Source organism: Mustela putorius, unplaced genomic scaffold (genome assembly GCF_011764305.1).
Source record: "Mustela putorius furo isolate JIRA1106 unplaced genomic scaffold, ASM1176430v1.1 tig00000407_pilon_pilon_pilon, whole genome shotgun sequence".
In the NCBI taxonomy this organism is placed as follows: domain Eukaryota; kingdom Metazoa; phylum Chordata; class Mammalia; order Carnivora; family Mustelidae; genus Mustela; species Mustela putorius.
In genome coordinates this window covers 13,326,128-13,344,871 of record NW_025421373.1, presented here as the reverse complement: position 1 = coordinate 13,344,871, position 18,744 = coordinate 13,326,128, and the positions used below count along the sequence as shown (strand labels likewise).

The 18,744-nt window shown below is 38.1% G+C and overlaps 1 protein-coding gene across 6 annotated transcripts in view; it reads left to right on the top strand.

The window, feature by feature from the left end:
- TTC33 (tetratricopeptide repeat domain 33) overlaps positions 1-18,744 on the top strand; it is a 30,625-nt gene that overhangs the window by 3,375 nt on the left and 8,506 nt on the right. For all 6 annotated transcript variants that reach the window (XM_004737966.3, XM_004737965.3, XM_004737967.3 and 3 more), the window contains exon 2: positions 714-935. In XM_004737966.3, coding sequence (XP_004738023.1) covers positions 715-935 — 221 coding nt within the window. In that variant the 5' untranslated portion in view covers position 714. The remainder of the gene's footprint in view (positions 1-713; positions 936-18,744) is intronic.

Sequence of the window (18,744 nt, the reverse complement as noted above, 5' to 3'; positions counted from 1 at the left end):
ATTTAATCTCATGAAGTATTTTAGTATATATTCCTAAAAGATAAACGTTCTTTTTATAAACATTTATTATAATAGTATTATCATACCTTAAGCAATAGTGATAATTCCTTGATATCATCAAATATCAAATCAGTGTTCTGGTTTCCCCTATTATTTCATAAATATTTCCTTCCCACTGGCTTCTTTGAATCCAGAGCTAAACAAGATGCATAGGTTTTATTTGGTTTAGTATGTCTAGGTTTTATTTGGTTTAGTATGTCTCTGAAGTTTCTTTTTAATTTCCCATCTTTCTCTTTTTTCCTGGAAGTTTGTTTCTTGAAGAAACCAGTTTTATTTTTCTAAAGGTTTTTGCTGTCTTCATCTCTAACATGTTATCTAGCATGCTCATCCACATCACAGGTTTCTTATAAACTGGTAGAGTTTGGTACACTCAGTCTGATTCAGAATTAGTTTTTGACTTCATAGGTCCAACATCTGTGACCTTCATAGGAACTTCGTTGGTGGTATGGCCCTTCCACTAGCAGATACTGTCCAGTTGGCTTTCTTTATGATGTTAGCAACCTTTGTTGACTATTGCCTTGATCCACCATTTAATTAGGAGTTTAAAAAGTGGTGCCAGTCTGATTCTGTTATCCCTTCTTCACCTATTATTTGGAGAACTTCTATAAAAGGCCAAGTTTGAATTTTAAAGCTGTTTCTTTGTAATTTCCCAGAATGGCTTCCTTTGGATGGAAGAGGAAAATTGGCGAGAAGGTCTCAAAGGTGACTTCCCAGCAGTTTGAAGCTGAAGCTGCCGATGAGAAGGATGTAGTGGAGAATGAAGAAGGGAACTGGCTTCATGGCATTAAACGAAGGAAAGAAATGCTTTCTGAGGGCTCTGCTGAGAAGAGTAAGCAGCTGAAGGATGAAGGAGCCAGTTTGGCTGAAAATAAAAGGTATGTTTTTAAGGTTTTCTTACAGAGAACGGTTTACATTTCTGTCAGTGATGAGATGAAGAGCTATGAATTCTATAAATTCATGTCTTACAATTCTGATCTAGATGGTAAATTAATCAATTAAATAAGTTTTAAAGACACCTTGAAACATTCCATGGAGTCTGAAAGTTTGTAGAAGAGTCCCTAAGATGCTTGGAATGTCTGCTTTGCTATCGTTTTTGTTTTATCTGAAGAAGAGTAAATGCTGAGTAAAATGTAATCCGCATTCTTGGTTGGTAGGAGATAGTTTAATTTCTGAAAACTTTCTCCTTGTGTTATTATATACCAGACAAATTGGGTGTTTCCTGAAGGGCTTTGAGGGCATGTACTTTTTTTTTAAAGATTTTCAGTTATCCTTTTTTCATTGGCTTTTATGTACTTCAATAAATATGGTTGTGCATAGGAATTTGATAATAATTTCACTTATCTTCAGCCCTTATTCTGCTAAGCACTTATGCTTTTGCTCTTTACCCTTTACCTTTTTCTGTTTTCCTTTTTTTCCTACATTCTTGTTCCTTTTCTCCATCTCTGGTTAGGTCTTTCCATGGGAACAAAAATCATTCTTTCACAAATCAGTGGGGACTGAACCCATTGGCTTGGAGATTCTATAGAGAAAGCTGGAATTCTCTATATAGGAAAAGAAAATGGTCTCTATCTGATACCTCATACAAATATGGACTCTAGAGAGACAAACAAACAAACAAAAAAAACCTTAGTGTGAAATGTAAAACTACACAGTTAATGAAAGAAAATATGGAAGGGTATCTTTATGACCTAGAGGTGGAAAAAGACATTTGTATTTTTAAAAATTTCAAATCTACATTAGAGTTAAAATAATAGTTCAACCTCTGTATTCCCTCTACCTAGACAAAAAATTCCTATTAACTGCTCTATTTATCTATTTCTACACATACATATATACACTGACATGTAATTATAAATTTACAGGTTTTTTTTATGTTGTCTGAAAGTAAGTTGTAGACATGACACCTCTCTCCTAATTTAGCATGCTTTTTATAAGAGTAAGGATATTCGGGGGCGCCTGGCTAGCTCAGTAAAGCGTGCAGCTCCTGAGCTGTAGGTTGTTAGTTTGAGCTTCATGTTGGGTATGGAGTCTACTTAAAAAAAAAAAAAAAAAAAAAGAATAAGAATATTCTCTTACTACACACTGTAACTATCAAATCTGTGAACGTTAACAATTTAGTAAACTAATATGCAGTCCACATTTAGATTTTTCTAATTTTCATTGAAATGTTTTTTACAGTTTGTTTTCTTTTGTTTTGTTTTTAAATCAGGATCCAGTCAGAGTTCACACATTCATTTCATGGTTGTAGCTCTTTAGTGTCTACTTAGGTCCCCTACTTTATCCCCCCTGATAGTGACTTTTTTGAAGAGTCTAGACCAAGTTTCTATTTAATTGTTCCTTATGGATGTCATTTAACTTGTTCCTCTGTTTCATGTGTTTTTTGTCAACTGAGGTAAGGAGATTTGATTTCGATTCTGATTGACTTTTCTGCAAGAGGACTTAATAGGTTTGTACTTTCTACTGTATCATATTGGGAGAGAAGTAACATGAGGTTGTCATCAATGCAGCCATTTGAAAGATGTCATGCCTATGTCAGTTTACTGTGTTTAATATCTGCTGAAAGTCATATTTTAATAAAAATCTTGAAATATTGGAGTGCCTGGATGGCTCAGTTGGTTAAGCCTCTGCCCTCAGCTCAGGTCATGATCTCAGAGTCTTGGGATTAATCTCTGCATCAGTCTCCCTGCTCAGAAGGGAGTCTGCTTCTCCCACTCTTCGCTCATGCTCTGTCTCTCTGTATCTCTCAAATAAATAAAATCTTAAATAAAATCCTGAAACATTTATCCTTGGGGAATGAAATATATTAAGAGAATTATACTAGCTAACATGAGGAGTTTTTTTTTTTTTTTTTTTTTTTTTTTTTTTTTGCACTAAGGATATTATTTCGAGAAGATACATGTATGGTCGGCAGGAGTGGTATCTGAATAGGTCAGAGTTTAGGACAATACCCTTCAGGTCATCCAGAGATCTAAAATCAGGCCTGTGTGCCTTTGACTGGTAACTTCCATGTGGTAATGAAAAATTTGAGAAATTAAAAGTAGTACTGAGGGGCATCTGGGTGGCTCAGTGGGTTAAGCCTTTGCTTTCGGCTTAGGTCTTGATCTCAGGGTCCTGGGATCAAGCCCTGCATTGGGCTCTCTGGACAACAGGGGGCCTGCTTCCCCCTCCTTCTCTGCCTGTCTCTCTGCCTGCTTGTGATCTATCTCTCTCTCTCAAAACAAAACAAAACAAAACAAAAAACACAAAAAGAAAAAAAAAGCAGTACTGAACAAAAAGCAGTTTTCTTCTCTTTGTTCTTTTTTCTTCTTAATTAAAATTGCTCAGGGTGGGTATAAGATTCCTTGTTAGTCATTTTTGTTGTGAATGAGTCAGATTTGAAGAAACAACATTTTGGTTTCTAGTTCTGTTTTTATTTTTGATTTTGGAGTAATCTTTTATTAATATATTTTAATGTAAAACATCAACTGGTGTCTAGACTAGAGTATATTAGCACCTCAAATTGGAAATGAATGATGGCAAATAAATAACAATCAAGGACAACTAACATGTTATATTCTTAATCCTACTTCTGATATTTTATGCATAAAAAACTTTCTTTTGGGGCGCCTGCGTGGCTCAGTCAGTTAAGTGTCTGCCTTTGGCTTGGGTCATGATCCCAGGGTCCTGGGGTTGAGTCCCACTTCCAGCTCCCTGCTCAGTGGGGAGTCTGCTTTTCCCCCTTCACTTTCCCCTGCTCATGATCTCTCTCTCACACTCGCACTCTCTCAAAGAAATAAAATCTTTTAAAAAAAAGTTTTCGGGGCACCTGGGTGGCTCAGTGGGTTAAGCCTCTGCCTTCGGCTCAGGTCATGATCTCAGGGTCCTGGGATCGAGACCCGCATCGAGACCTGCGAGACCTGAGTCAGGCTCTCTGCTCAGCGGGTGGCCTGCCTCCCCACCCCCGCGCCCCGCCTGCCTGTCTGCTTACTTATGATCTCTCTCTCTCTGTCAAATAAATAAATAAAATCTTCCAAAAAAAAAAAGTAGAACTTTTCAAGATTGACCATTCTTAGAAGAAAAACCACTATAAATTTTCCACATTTATGAAATCATTTTCAGAACATTGATAAAACATCTTTAGAAATTCCTGTAAGTGCCTGTTAAAAGTTCATTAACTTTGTTTATGCCTTTTTCTCTAGACCACACTAGTGTGCAGGAGGGAAAAGCTATTCAGTTATTACCATGGGAGTCCCTCTGAATTTCCTGTGATACAAGGGAGATAGCAACTCTGTAGATAAACAAAATAACTCTTGTTTTCTGCCTGCATGTCAAAACATTGAGTCGTTTCACTGACATCAGCTGGGTTTGGTGCTTTATTTTGAATAGAGAACACTGTGAAATGATTGCGTATTTTTGCTGGTCAGCATTTGTTTTGGAGTAATATATACACAGCTTTAGAAGATAACTAAACAGAATAAAAGGAATCTAGTGGGATTGAACAGTTTGGCTACTCTGTGCCAAAACTAAATAGAAATAATAGTTTAAAAAGACCTAAGATAACATTAAACTTGATTTAAGTTAATATGAGGAGTAAAAAATAATTCGAGGAGGAATAGTGAAGCTAAATTAAAAAAAAAAAAAACAACATAAAATGAAACAGGATCGACTGGGTGGCTCAGTTGGTTAAGCTGCTGCCTTCACCTCAGGTTATGATCCCAGAATCCTGGGATCGAGTCCCGCATTGGGCTCCTTGCTCAATGGGGAGCCTGTTTCTCTTTGGGGCGCCTGGGTGGTTCAGTGCGTTAAGCCTCTGCCTTTGGCTCAGGTCATGATCTCAGGGTCCTAGGATCAAGCCCTGCATCAGGTTCTCTGCTCAGAACCCTCTCCCCCTCTACCTGCCTCTATGCCTATGTGTGATCTCTCTCTCTGGGTCATATAAATAAATAAAATCTTTTAAATAACAAAACAAAACACTACAGAACCTCAGGGCCTGTCTTCTGAATCAACTTCATCTTTAAGCATTTTCATTATCACTACATTTTAGCAACACTGGCCTTCCTTGTGTTTTTGAACAAAGTTTTTATACAACTTTGTCCTGTGATGCTCTGTCGGAAGAGCTCTTATCTTCTGTCTTCTAATTTCTCTCTTCTTGTCCTTCTGATCTACACTCACATGTGATCATCTCCATGAGCCCCTCTTTGAGCATCCAGTCGGAGGTAGTACCCCCAAATTAGAACAATTTGTGGCTCCTATCAGACCCTCAAATGAAGCTGTAAATGTAATGAAATTCCAATCAAAATCCTGGCAGGCTTGATCTTGTAGTAATTGACAAGCTTATCCTTAAATTCCTAAGGAAATGGAAAGAATCTAGACTGGCCAAAATAATTCTATGGGCCAAAAAATATGTAGAGAACTTAACGCTATTTTATTGCATCAGCACATTCTTGAATGCTGTGCCTTAATAGTGTTAGTGTAAGAATGGACATCTACAGATCATGAAAAGAATATAAGGTGCAGAAATTACTCACATTTATGTGGTAGTTGAGTAAAGTTGAAACATCTGGTTATCAAAAGGCATAATTGAGAAAATGAAAATTCAGAGAGAATATTTATAATGCATATATATCTGACATAGAACATTTTCCTATGTCCATATCTGACATAGGACATAGACACTGGCACAACTCAGTGGCAAGACACTAGCCAGTTAAAGATTGTATACAAAGTTTGACCTGAAGCTTTACAAAAGAAGATACATGAATGGCCCACATGCACATGAAAAGCTGTTCAGCATGAATAGTCCCTAGAAAACTTCCAAGTAAAACTACAGCATACTGCTGTGTAACTACCAGAATGCTAAAATGGAAAGGACTGACAATACCAAGGGAGGATGTGGGACAACTCAAACTTTCAAGCCATTGTCCATGAAAATGTAAAACAGTTTAACTACTTCAGACCACAGTCTGGCTATTTCTTCTAACGTTAAATATACAGCATTACCATACAATCTAGCAGTCTACTCCCTCCTAGGTATTTATTCAGGAGAAAGGAAAATATTCACTCAAAGACTTACCTAACAGTGTTCCTAGTAGTAGTATTCATAGTGTCTATGAAGTGGAAACAACCAAAATATCTATCAGCAGGTGAATAGAGAAATAAATTGCGGTTTATCCATCCAGCAGTGTCCTATGGAGCAATGAAAAGGGATGATTAATGCATCCAAAAATGATCATGTTCAGAGAAGTCAGGAAGAGAGCATACTGATTCCATCTATGCAACCCCTAAATGGAACTCTAATCCATAGTATTTGTCTGGAACCAGAAATTGGGGTGGGTTGTTTGCGAAAGGGCCTAGGGAACTTTTTGGGTTACTAAAAATGTTTCTTATGATGAATGGTTGTGGTATTTACCTGTATGTGTACGTTTGTAAAAGCTCATTGAAGGATATGCTTAAAATGGGTACATGTTTTGGCATCTAGATTATAGTCCAGTAAATTTGATTTTAAAAAAAAAATCAGGGGCGCCCAGGCATCTTGGTCGGTTTAGCATTTGACTCTTGATTTAGCTTGGGTTATGGTCTCAGGGTCACTGTGTTAGCCTTTTAAATTATTTCCTGTGCTCTGGGAGCAGTGGCAGAAGTCCCCAGTCTGGAAATGGGGTGAGGGGTGGGAATTTTGCAGTTGCACATATTCCCAATTCTTTTTTTTTTAAAAGATTTTATTTATTTATTTGACAGAGGGAGATCACAAGTAGGCAGTGAGGCAGGCAGAGAGAGAGGAAGAAGCAGGCTCCCTGCTGAGCAGAGAGCCGGATGTGGGGCTCGATCCCAGGACCCTGAGATCATGACCTGAGCTGAAGGTAGAGGCTTAACCCACTGAGCCACCCAGGCGCCCCCATATTTCTAATTCTTGAATTAGAATCTCAACTCCTCAAGTTCACATCTCAGGTTATATAAAATCGTGTCACTTTTTTTAGTTGTTGTTTTTAAATGATGGTAAAGATTAAGTGCATCAGAATTTGGAACAGCTTTGAACTTGGCACGAGTATGAATCATTAGAATGGTAGAGAAGTAGGAGTGCCTCTGGAGGACTTGCTAGAGATGGAGGAAGGGAGAAAGGTTGATGAAGAAGAGGGAGTTACTTCTACTTTCTAGCTTTTGCCTCCTTGTGATTTTCTTCCTTCTTTCCCTTCCTCCTTCCCTAGCTCCTTCCTTCCTTCCTTTTCTTTCTTTCTTCTTTCTTTCTTTCTTTCTTTTTTTTTTGCACTTAGTATTTTCTCATTTAGTTTTATTTAGCACTTAGAGTGTGGTCTGAACACATGAAATATAGCACAAGCCAAATGTGTTAATGTCATCCTCAAAAGGCAGCACAAGTTTTTGGCATTATAGGCTCCTGCTGTGAGTTTCCTTCATTAGTAACTAACTACCCTTAGAAAACTTTGGTTTGCAATCGAATGGTTTTTAAGATCTGGAGTTCTCCCTTATAGTATTTATAATTCTTTGTAACCAAAAACTGGTGTTCTCCTCTAAACACTAAGTGATTTTAATGCACAGGCATAGTATTGTGAGTATAGTGATTAAGAGTGTGGATTTTGAAGTCCTCTTACCTCTGTTCAGATCCTAGCTTTATCATGTCTATGAAACCTTTGGCAGATTATTAACTTTTTAAGTGTCAATTTCCTCATGTATAAAATGGTAAGACTTCTCTCATAGACTGTTGGGGGATTAAAAAGCAAGTCCATGTGAAAGAGCTTAACATGTCATCTGGCACCTCGGAAACATTCAATACATGTACTTCAGATATTATGTTTTAGGATTTTTTTTTTATGTGATTGGTGCGTTTCATGTAATATTAAGATTTTTTATAAGTTATTTTGTGCAGACACCTTTTACTAGAATTGTTACTAATTGGGTTATACCTTTCAGGAGTCTTGGTGTGAGTCCAAACTTTGATATGTTGACTTTTAAGGTTTCAGCCACTAGATGGTGATATTTGATTATGTAGATAAATTGTCTGATTTTCCGCTGTGGAATTTAGTGTGTGTGTGTGTGTGTGTGTGTGTGTGTGTGTGTGAAGCCGAACTATAATTAGAATTTATCATGAAACTTATTTCTTGTCTAGAAAAGTATACCTATCAAAGTGAACATGAGGGCAGTCTGGCTGCATGGCACGCATTTTATTGACGTCAGCATGGATCTGTGTAAAGACCGTGATCCTCCTTTGGGTGTCATATGTTCCTCCCTCTCTTTTGGTTTCTTCTCACTGGTGTACGAAAATACCTTGATGACAGTCATTTGAAAAGCTTCCCTTGTCTGTGCGTGCCCTCCCATTTCTTCGCTCTCCTTTTACCACAAACTCCATTTCCTTGATGAATCTTCTCTGGGTCTCTTCCAGTCAGGTTTCTATTCCCACTGGTCCCCCGCAGCCTTCTTGTGAAGGTCCTATGACCTCCGGTCATCATGTCTCTGTTCTCATTCACCGTACCCGTCATCCTCCAGCATAGCTGTCCCCTGTCTTCCTAGATACACTGCTCTCTCATCTACAGCGCCACACTCCTGGTTTTTTCTTTGGTCTTACTCTCCACTTGTTCATCTTTGCTTCATCCTCTTCTGTTCATTTTCTAAACATCAGTGGGCCAAAGTATTTATGCAGTACTTCTTCTCTTTTCTATATCCTTTTCCCCCCTTTCTTAAACTTACATAGTCTCTTGCTTTCAGTGCCATCTCTATCCCGATGACTGCCAAATATGTCTATAGTGCTGTCTTCCCACATGAATTCCAGACTCGTCAATCTCCAGTGCTTACTTTATACCCACTTGGATGTCTGATTCATATCTCAGATTGAACATGTACTAAGCAGAACTCTTGATTTTTCTTGCAAACATCTGGTACTTTTTAGTCTTCTGCGTGTCAGTAAAAGGGATCACCATTTACCCAAGTCCATAAGCCTGAAAGCCAGAGTCAGCTCTGTGGGTTTCTGTGCCAGTGCAGAGCTAATTGGCCTCAGGTACTCCCATTTGCCTGCCCCTCATGCTGTTCTTTTGGCCATGAAGCCCTGGCAGCTGCTGCTGTTCTTACGGACCAGACAGCCTGCATTCATTGTGCTACCTGACAGTCCAAGACCATCACACCTTGACACTGGCCATTTTGGACCTGTAGGTGCTCTGGAAGGAGTGGGTCACATGTTGAGAAGTGGGAAGGGTTAAAAGCTTGTGGGGTAGAATTGGTGGGAGAAGGGTAAAGAAGGTAAAATTCTTCTTCCTTCGTCCTCTCACTGGACAGTTTCCAAGACACACAGGTTTTGTACAGTCTTCTGAAAAAGTTTTACAAGATTAGCAGTCATTTGTCTGTTTTTGAAGCTTTTGCCAGCTCAGCAGATGCCTTGTATTTATTCTCCCTCTTTGCTGCCTTACTTGTCTTTTTTTCCCTCACTCTTCCTTCCCTGGGATCCTATCCCCTACAAAGAACAAGCTTAGGTCTCAAGCTCTGTTTCCTAGGAAATCCAAGTTAAGATGTCATCCTGGATTTTCTTTCTTTTTTTTTTTTTTTGCTCCTCATATCCAGTTTAAGTTGACTTTATTTTTTAAACATATTCTAAATCTTTTTTATCCTCTCTATTTTCACTGCTGGATTCCTAATCTCATCTCTTACCTGAATCATTCAGGTGGTCTCCTAATGGCTTTCCTGTGCTCATTCTTTTTTTTTTTTTTTTTAAGATTTTATTTATTTATTTGACAGACAGAGGTCACAAGTAGGCAGAGAGGCAGGCAGAGAGAGAGGAGGGGAAGCAGGTTCCCCGCTGAGCAGAGAGCTCAATGTGGGGCTCAATCGCAGGACCTGAGATCATGACCTGAGCCGAAGGCAGAGGCTTAACCCACTGAGCCACCCAGGTGCCCCTCCTGTGCTCATTCTTATAGCTCTACAGACTCTTCTCTTCCCTGGGCCTGACTGATCTTTTCAAAATGTAAATCGTGTCTGTGTGTTGTATCAAATCTCTACAGATTCCACATCATTCATGAGATAAAAGCCACACTCGTAACCATGGAGTTCCTGGTTCCTAAGTAATCGTGGCCTCTTGTAGCTCTCATCTGCCTTCCTCCTCCAACTATAGCCATGATAGTTTTCTTTCCTTTCCTCAAAACATGAGGTGTTTGGTCCTCCCTTGGCTTAGGCTCTTCCCATTGTCTGGGATGAACTTCCTCCAGATCTTCAGTTAGCTGACCACTTTTTGTCAGTCAGATCACAGCTCAAATGCCTTACTAGAGAGATCTTTTCTGACCATACATTCAGAGTAGCCATCTAGTCATTCCCTTTCATGTCCCTCCACTTTTTTTTTTTAAATCCACACTCATCATATTTTAACTTAGGTTTGTTATCTTTCTCTACCTTCTTCCTGCATGCAAACATTCTGGAATGGAAGATCTAGAAAAACGGTAGGTCATTTTATATCTTGTCGAATGCCGTATTCTCAGTTTCCAGAAAACTACCTGGCTCAGAGGAGATGCTTAATAAATTTCTGCCAGATGAACAAGCTTATAACTACAGAGCTCATTAAGCTTGAAGCTGTAGTAAATTAGAAATCTAATTGGGAGCAAAGTAGTTAAACACTTTGACATTTCTGTCTGATAAATGAGTGTGCTCACTTGCTTGCTTGTTCACCAGCTGTTGTTCTCCTCAGTGTAGGGCCTACCTCACCTCACCCTGCCCAGCACGATCCCTGTGCCCATTCTCTTTGTGCTAGCTCACCAGCACACGGCTCAGGTTGTCTTTACACTGGCTGAATCAGACTTTGGTCACTTATTAACCATAGTGACTTTAAACCAAGTTTTTATCTTGTAATGCTTCCTATCCAACAGCTGCAGTAGGGCCGTGTCTGGTCAGTCTGTTCCAGTCTCAAGTTGAATTAAGAGATATGCTGGAGAAGTTATGAGAGACCATCGATTTATTGGGTGCCAAGTTTCCTGGGATCCAAAAACAGAGGAACTGGGGGTTGGCACCCTTTGTTTGTAGGCCAGGAGACATATATCAGAGAGAAACGAAAAATGGGGGAGGAGAGGGAATTCAATAAGCTTATGATAGTGAAATAAATGCCCACCAGTTGCTGCTGCTTTTCAGTTGGTGGAAAACAGCTCACTTTTTCCTTCAAACCTTTGCGTGTCCCGTGGCCATAAAACACATTTCACTTAGCAACGCCTTCAAAATAAAAGCAGCACCACTAAGAGGGTGGAGTGGCCTTTTCTTTTTTTCCCCTCAAATCTCTGTGCCTGTGTTTGCACATGTATATGTTGGTATGGGTACCTGTGTGCACGTGCTGCCTAATGAAAAGAGAAAACAGAACTAAGCCATGGTCAGTGTTACCGGGAACTTCTCGTTTCCTACTTTGCGATAATGGAAGCAGCTTGAGGGGTGGGAAGGTTAGGATGGGGGAGGCTGCCCTGTTTCTCAGGAACAGAGCTGTTGGCATTTTGGGCAGGACAGGTCTTTGTTGATGAGGATTGCCCCTTGTCTTGCCACATGTTAGCATCCCTGGACCCTTGTCAATAGTGTCCCTAAGTCACAATGACAACCAGACCACCTCTGTGAATTGATATAAATGCCTGCCATGGGGGTGATAACAGTTCCTGGTTGAGTTAGGCAGAAACTAGGACTGAAAGTGAAAAGGACATTTGACAGATGTGACAGATTTTTTAAGTGGTTGGACCAAGTAATGCAAGGGTTGGCACACCACATTTATAAATTTTTTAAATAAACATTTATAAAGTTTTATTGGACACAAGCGTGCATCTTTGTGTATTGTTATCTGTGACTGATTTTTCTGCGGCAGCAGAATTGAGCAGTTGTGACAGAGACTCCATGGTCCGCAAAGCCTGAAATACTCGTTATAGGGTGCTTTACTGGACTGACCTTGGTCTCCAGACCAGCCCCTTTTTCTAAAGCCATGGCTCCTAAACCTCACATATCCCAGTGTCTTAAAGTCCTTCTGCTCTACGTAGAATTTTAATCTCTTAGTTCTTTCTACCCATATTCCCATTCCCTTAGTCTTGGGATTTCTTGTAACTTCTATACCTGGAATGGTAAGATAGAACAAAGTAAGAATTAAGGTATCTGCTACTTTTCTTTTAAGGTAAAATTTGTTTTCATTTCTTTCTTTCTTTCTTTTCTTAAATGTATTTTCAGCAGGCTAGTTTTTGTCCACATGTTTCATGTCTCATGCTTTTCTTTGCTGCTTTCCAAGACTTCTCTGAGAGAAGGTAGGGTAGGTAGATAAAATCTGTGTGCCTGGCCTTGTTCTGGCTGTTGTAGAGAGTACAGGTGAAACTACCTTTTGGTCCCTGAACTCATTAGTGAAGAGAAGACAAAAATACATGAAAAAAATAGAGAAAAATGAAGTGGGAGAAAGCATTAGGTAGCCGGAAAAGCATTAGTCTTGTAACTGTAAGAGCTCGCTTCCTGGTTTTCACAGGATTAATACCATGTGCCTGTGGACTGGTCCTGTAGCTGTTCTCTACCTTTGTTTCCTCTTCAGTAAAATGAGAACAAGTAATGCCAATCTTGGAGGACTTTATGAGCACTAAGGGAATGAACTTTCTGTGAGAATAATTGTTTATTAGTGATGGTATTCAAAGTACCTTGTAAAACAAAGTACTTCAGGAACACAAGTGATGCTACACGGTCAGGTAAGTGGTACTCATACGGGCTTGATGAAGAATGGAATTTTAACTTGGTCTTAGAGGAGAGCAAGCTTTTGAATAGTGAAGAGGGGGAGGAGGGAAATCTTAGATGTGCATATGTTTGTGTACTGGGGAGCCCCCATGAACAAAGAACGACAGGATACGTGGGTGGAGACTGGGCACATGAGCAGCTGAGTGGAGCAGAGGTGTGGGTGGGAGGGAAGTAGAAAAAGATCGGCCTGATAAGCTAATACTGGAACAAACAGATTCACTAGTTTTAAGTCCTACAGAATTTTCTACTACATTTCTTAGAATATTATGAGTAGAAGGATTATTATGAAGGAATAATTTAACTTTTCAGAGACTAAAACATAGCACATTTCCAAAGTTTTTCATGTTGTGTCTGAAATAACATTTGGAAATACTTAGAGATAGGCTGAAAGTCACCCATAATTTGCTCTCTTCTTAGGTGACATAGTAACCACTTTTAGACATAGTATCATTGAAGCTTAGTGGATAATCGCACCATGAAATGGAATTTCTGTGATTTATATACTTTTTGTTAGGAACTTTATAGGGAATCGCTATAAAGAGTCGAAATGGGTGTTAAGTATTATTGAGAGTCTTATACTTTTTTTCCCTGTGTTATTTGTTACATATGAGTTTTTCTTATTTTCTGAGGTGTATCCTACATGGTCATGTGAACTTTATACTTTTTAATAAGTTGCTGGATTTAATTTGTTAATAGTTTAGGGTTTTTATATTTAGCTTATGCACTGGAAAGTCTGTAGTGATTATTAGGATTCTCTTTTTTTCAGATAATGTATCTTTCTTAGGACAAAAGCATTTCTTATTTTTATTGCTAGATTGTCCAAATATGCTGAAATGCATTAGGACTCTTAAGACTATTTTTTTTAACTGTGGTATTTAAAACTGTGGCTTAGGCAGTGGCATATATTTCATGGTCAGGATCATATTGTCTTTGTTTATCCCACGAAGACGGTCTACCACTCCCATGTCTACCTTATTCTTTCAGTAATTATTGATATGTGTTAGGCCTGTTGTGTTACGTGCTAAAGCTGCATATACCTTGGTGTACATAGAGCTTCTGGCTTAAACAAAAAGAAATAAATGTAAAGTTTCAAGTTCTATGAAGAAAAAAACCAGGTATCATGAGCCAATATTCACAAGAATGATTTAAGGCAGAGGGGCAGAGTGAGCCTCTCTGAGGAACCAGGAAGGCAGGTTGGTGGGGGTTTAGCTAGGGAAGGGAGTCCTGATTCTTATTTTGCTTTTTGCATAATTTGTGATTTTGTCCTATATTTGTCATTAAAATAAGGCGACTTGCTATAGTCCTGCCCATTTACTTACATGTTTTAATTTGATCCAAGTTATTCCATGATACTAGAATTAATTTCTAGTGAATTTTATTTTGTGAAATTTGTGTGTATATGCTCCGTGAGTGAGTAATACAGATGGTAAAAATAATTTTAAATCGTCTCTGTATCTGAAGTAGAAATTGGGAGATTAAAATTGTGACTTTTTACTTGTTTTAGAAAACAGGTTGTCTAGTATGGCAAGGAGGAGAAGAAGGCAATTGCTTTCAATACAATAACAACTAAGAAACATCCTGCACTAGGTAGGAGTTGACATCATCGTTTTAATTGCTTTGGAAAATGACCTTTATTCAGTGTGTGTCCACATTGATGTAACTTCAGAGCTCCTTCCTGCTGTCTCCGGAGGCCGTTGATCCGCCCTGCATTGTTTGTTCTTGTCTGTAATAAATTAGACACGTTTAAGATAGGTTTCTTCTTTTGTGCAAGTAAATAGTTGAAGTTTAAACTGTGACGGAACGTGGGCTTTTTTGACTTGACCTAATCCCGTGTCCACATAATTTCAATAAGTGATAGTGACTAAGACTCGGAGCAGTTTAGAATTTGTCAAGTGTACTTCTGACTTGTCCCTTGCCTGATAGAATCACCCAGGGACTCTGGTCTGAGCATCATCTCAGCAATTCTTCCCAACACACTTCCCCTTCTCCTAAATATGTATGTTTTGAGAAAGTATGCCATGATTAGGAAGTATGTCTTTTTCTTTTATTCCCTTTTTGTTCTTTTTTCTCTCTGACCTTATCTTAGGTATGGAAATTAGGTTTCTTATGACAAATTTTCATTGTATTACTTACACATTATTTTGTCCTTGCTTTCTTCAGAGTGCTGCTCCAATTTCTAGACAGAGAAGCTCAAAATAACTTAACCATTTTGGGGGAGTTTAATTAAAAAAATTGATCATTACGTAAAAGTTGGAACTTGATTTACCTACATTGCAAGTCACACAGCTTTCACTCAAATTAAATCTATCAAAAACTACTTTCAATATCATTGTAATGTTTATGTGAAAGCTCTTACAAAATCAAAGAAGAAAACTAAACTTTCGATTTCAAATATTATATTCTGAACAAAGGAAAGCCACTTCGAATAAAAAAATATAAACTGAGCCAGAAAAGTTATTTCTATCATGAAACATTTTTGGGCACAATTACTGTAAATATTATTAGAAATACAATGTAAAATAAGGTGAAAACTTTGAAGTTTTTGATGACATAGTTTTTAATGAGGAAATAAAATACGAATAAATACGAATAAATAAAATACGAATATTAATATTAGCTAGGGATTTGCTAAAAAGTGTACCTGTATAGAAATAGCTTTTAGGGGAGATGCCTGGCCGGCTCAGTTGGTAGAACATGCAACTCTTAATCTCAGGGTCGTGAGTTCAAGCCCCATACTGGGCATAGGGCCTACTTAAAGAAAAAAAGAAAAGAAAAGTAGCTTTTAGGAAACTTCTTCCTTTTTTACTTTAAGTAATCCTTATACCCAGTGTGGGATAGAAGTAGCATTTAAATTTGTCTTGATATTTCCATATAAGGATGTAAAATTGTGTGATAGAAATCAAATAGAAATCTGTCATGAATTAGTGGAAAGTAATATTCATTTGTGGCTAGTTACATTCTGTTTGTCATAGAAAAAGATGCTATAACATTTCTTCTTAAAGATGGTCATCCTTCTTTCATGGATTCTGCCTTTTTTATATATATATATATATACACACACATATATCCTTTTATATATATACACACACACACACACACATATATATATATATATATATATTTTTTTTTTTTTTTTTTAATTTGAGAGCGAGCAAGCAGGGGGAGAGAGCGTGTGTGAGCAGGGGGAGAGATGAGGGAGTGGCAGGCAGTGAGGGAGAAGCAAACTCCCCGCTGAGCAGGGAGCCCTTTATGGGGCTCCATCCCAGGACCTGAGCTGAAGGCAGACGCTTAACTCTCTGATCCACCCAGGTGCCCCTGGATTCTGCATTTATGAGTTTACCCACTCACTAAAGTATATTGGTAACCCCCAAATTAATACTCACGGTGCTTTCACAAGCATTAGTGAACATGCACAGAGCTGAGAAAAATTTGAGTGCCTGCTGTGGCTGTTCCCAGATGAGTCAAACAAGGTGCAACTGTGTCTCCTTGTTCCAACTCTTACACTGTAAACAAGTGTCCTTTTTGTGGTCTAAGTTATATTTTCCACACATAATGTGTCTTTTGTTGGTGGTTTGGCTGTTTAAAACGGCCCCCAAGTATGGTTTAGAAGTGCTATATTCCTAAGGACAAGAAGGGTGTGATGTGAATGAGCACAGATTTGACAGAGAAAATATGTGTGTGTTCAGTAACCTTTGTCCAGGCATGAGTTAAAGTGCTATTGGCCATGAGTTCAATGTTAATGAATCATAAATATATATTAAATAAGATGTCTTTAAACAGAAACACATAAAACAAGGCTATATATTAATCAGTTGATAAAAATATGACCAGGAGTTTGCAGGGACTTAACCCTGTGTTTTCCAGACTACGAGGAATGATTCAGTATTTGCTAATTCAGTCTTTACAGCGACTTTTTAGAACATAACTTTGGGAATGAGAATCAGCTATATCTGGAATAAAGCTTTTGAGCTTAATAGTGTTTTAATATCTGCAACTTTTCTTTTTATCAAGAATTTAAATAACCAGGACAAGTAATTAAAATTGTCTCTAAAGCTGTTTAAAATCTAAATCTTTCTGGTTCCCGGTAGAGTCTGGATAGTAAGAGATTTACTGTATAGCCTTTTTTTTTTTAAAGGCAGTTCTGTACATAATAATACCAACATATAGTGAGTAAAAGGGCAAGGGAGAGAATTGTGTGTATATTTAGAATGTTACCATTTATGATGTTTTAGAAGATACATAGGTCCACATGCTTATAAATCTAAAGATTATCTTTGGCAGGATATCAAGGAACTGGTAACTAGTTGCCTGTGGGAAAGTGATCTAATAGACCAGAGGACTGGAGTGAAGGCAAGATTTGCTTTTAATTGTACAAATTTGGGGGCACTTGGGTGGCGTAGTTGGTTAAGTGTCCAACTCTTGGTTCAGCTCAGGTCATTATCTCAGGGTTGAGTTTGAGCCTAGCACGGGCCAGCAGAGAATCTGCTTAAGACTCTCTGTCTTATCCCCCCGTCCACCGCCACCTTCCCCAATGCACTCCCCTTTTTTCTTTCTTTCTTTTTTTTTTTTTTGAATATATTCTTAGCAAATAACAGATGGATTTTAAAGGTCAGGTGTTTAACCTACTGAGCCACCCAGGTGCCCCAGTGGGTCATATTAATAGAAAATCTGAAGGGGAAGAGTATAGACTTAGAGTATAGCATATTATAGTAGGTGTCCTAGTGGGTCATATTAATAGAAAATCTGAAGGGGAGGAGTCTAGACATATATTATAGTAAATATAATATTTACTATATATAATAATGCTAATACTGATAATACATAATAATGTTAATATAATAATATACATAATATAATATACTTATTTCTTCCTTCATTGGCGTTTTTCTTAAAGGAAATTAATGAGAATGATATTTTAAGTTGTACCATCCTTCCTTCTAAAGTGATCTCATTTCCAATCAGTTTTATATCAAGTATAATATGTGTATATTTGACCTCCAAAATACAGCTTTCCTTCTTCAGCAATTGTTCATGGCCCACTTCCTTCCAAAAAGATGGCTGTAGTGACCAAAGGGTAATTTTTTCAAGATTTATGGAGATATAATTGATCTATAACATTATGTAAGTTTAAGGTATAGGATGTGATGATTTGATAAACATATATATTGCAGAATGATTACCACGGTAAAAAGTTAGTTGATACATCCATCACCTCACATTTGCTTTTTTTGTGTGGTGAGAACATTTAAGATTTACTCTCTTAGCAGCTTTTAAATATAATGTCTAACAGTAGAGGATCCATTTGAATGAATTTTGTGTTGAAACAGTAGTAATCAGTCTCTGAGCATTATGCTACAGAGAGAAGCATTTGATAATTTAAAGACATTAAAAAAAGTTTCATATGTCTTAAACTGGAAGAATATACAATAAAGTGTTAACTATATTAACTATGGTTGTTGTCTTTATTTATTTATTTTTTAAAATTTTATTTATTTGACAGAGAGATCACAAGTAGTCAGAGAGGCAGGCAGAGAGAGAGAGAGAGAGAGAGAGAGAGAGAGAAGCAGGCTCCCTGCTGAGCAGAGAGCCCGATGCGGGGCTCGATCCCAGGACCCTGGGATCATGACCTGAGCCGAAGGCAGAGGCTTTAACCCACTGAGCCACCCAGGTGCCCCGGTTGTTGTCTTTAATTTCTGTGTGTGTGGGGGGGGTATGGGTGTGTATGCATGTGCTTTTCTATATTTTCTGATTCTTCTCTGTGTATTTGGGAAATAGTTTTTTATATCAAAACAAGTGTCCTTTACTCAGGTATAGAAACAAGAAAGACCTGATTTAAGAACATTTTGTATAAAAACAAACTTCATGTAAGCACCGTAATGTTATAGCAGCGTTATCAACAATAGCCAAAATATGGAGAGAACCCAAATGTCCATTGACTGATGAATGGCTGAAGAAGATGTTTAAAACACACACACATACACACAC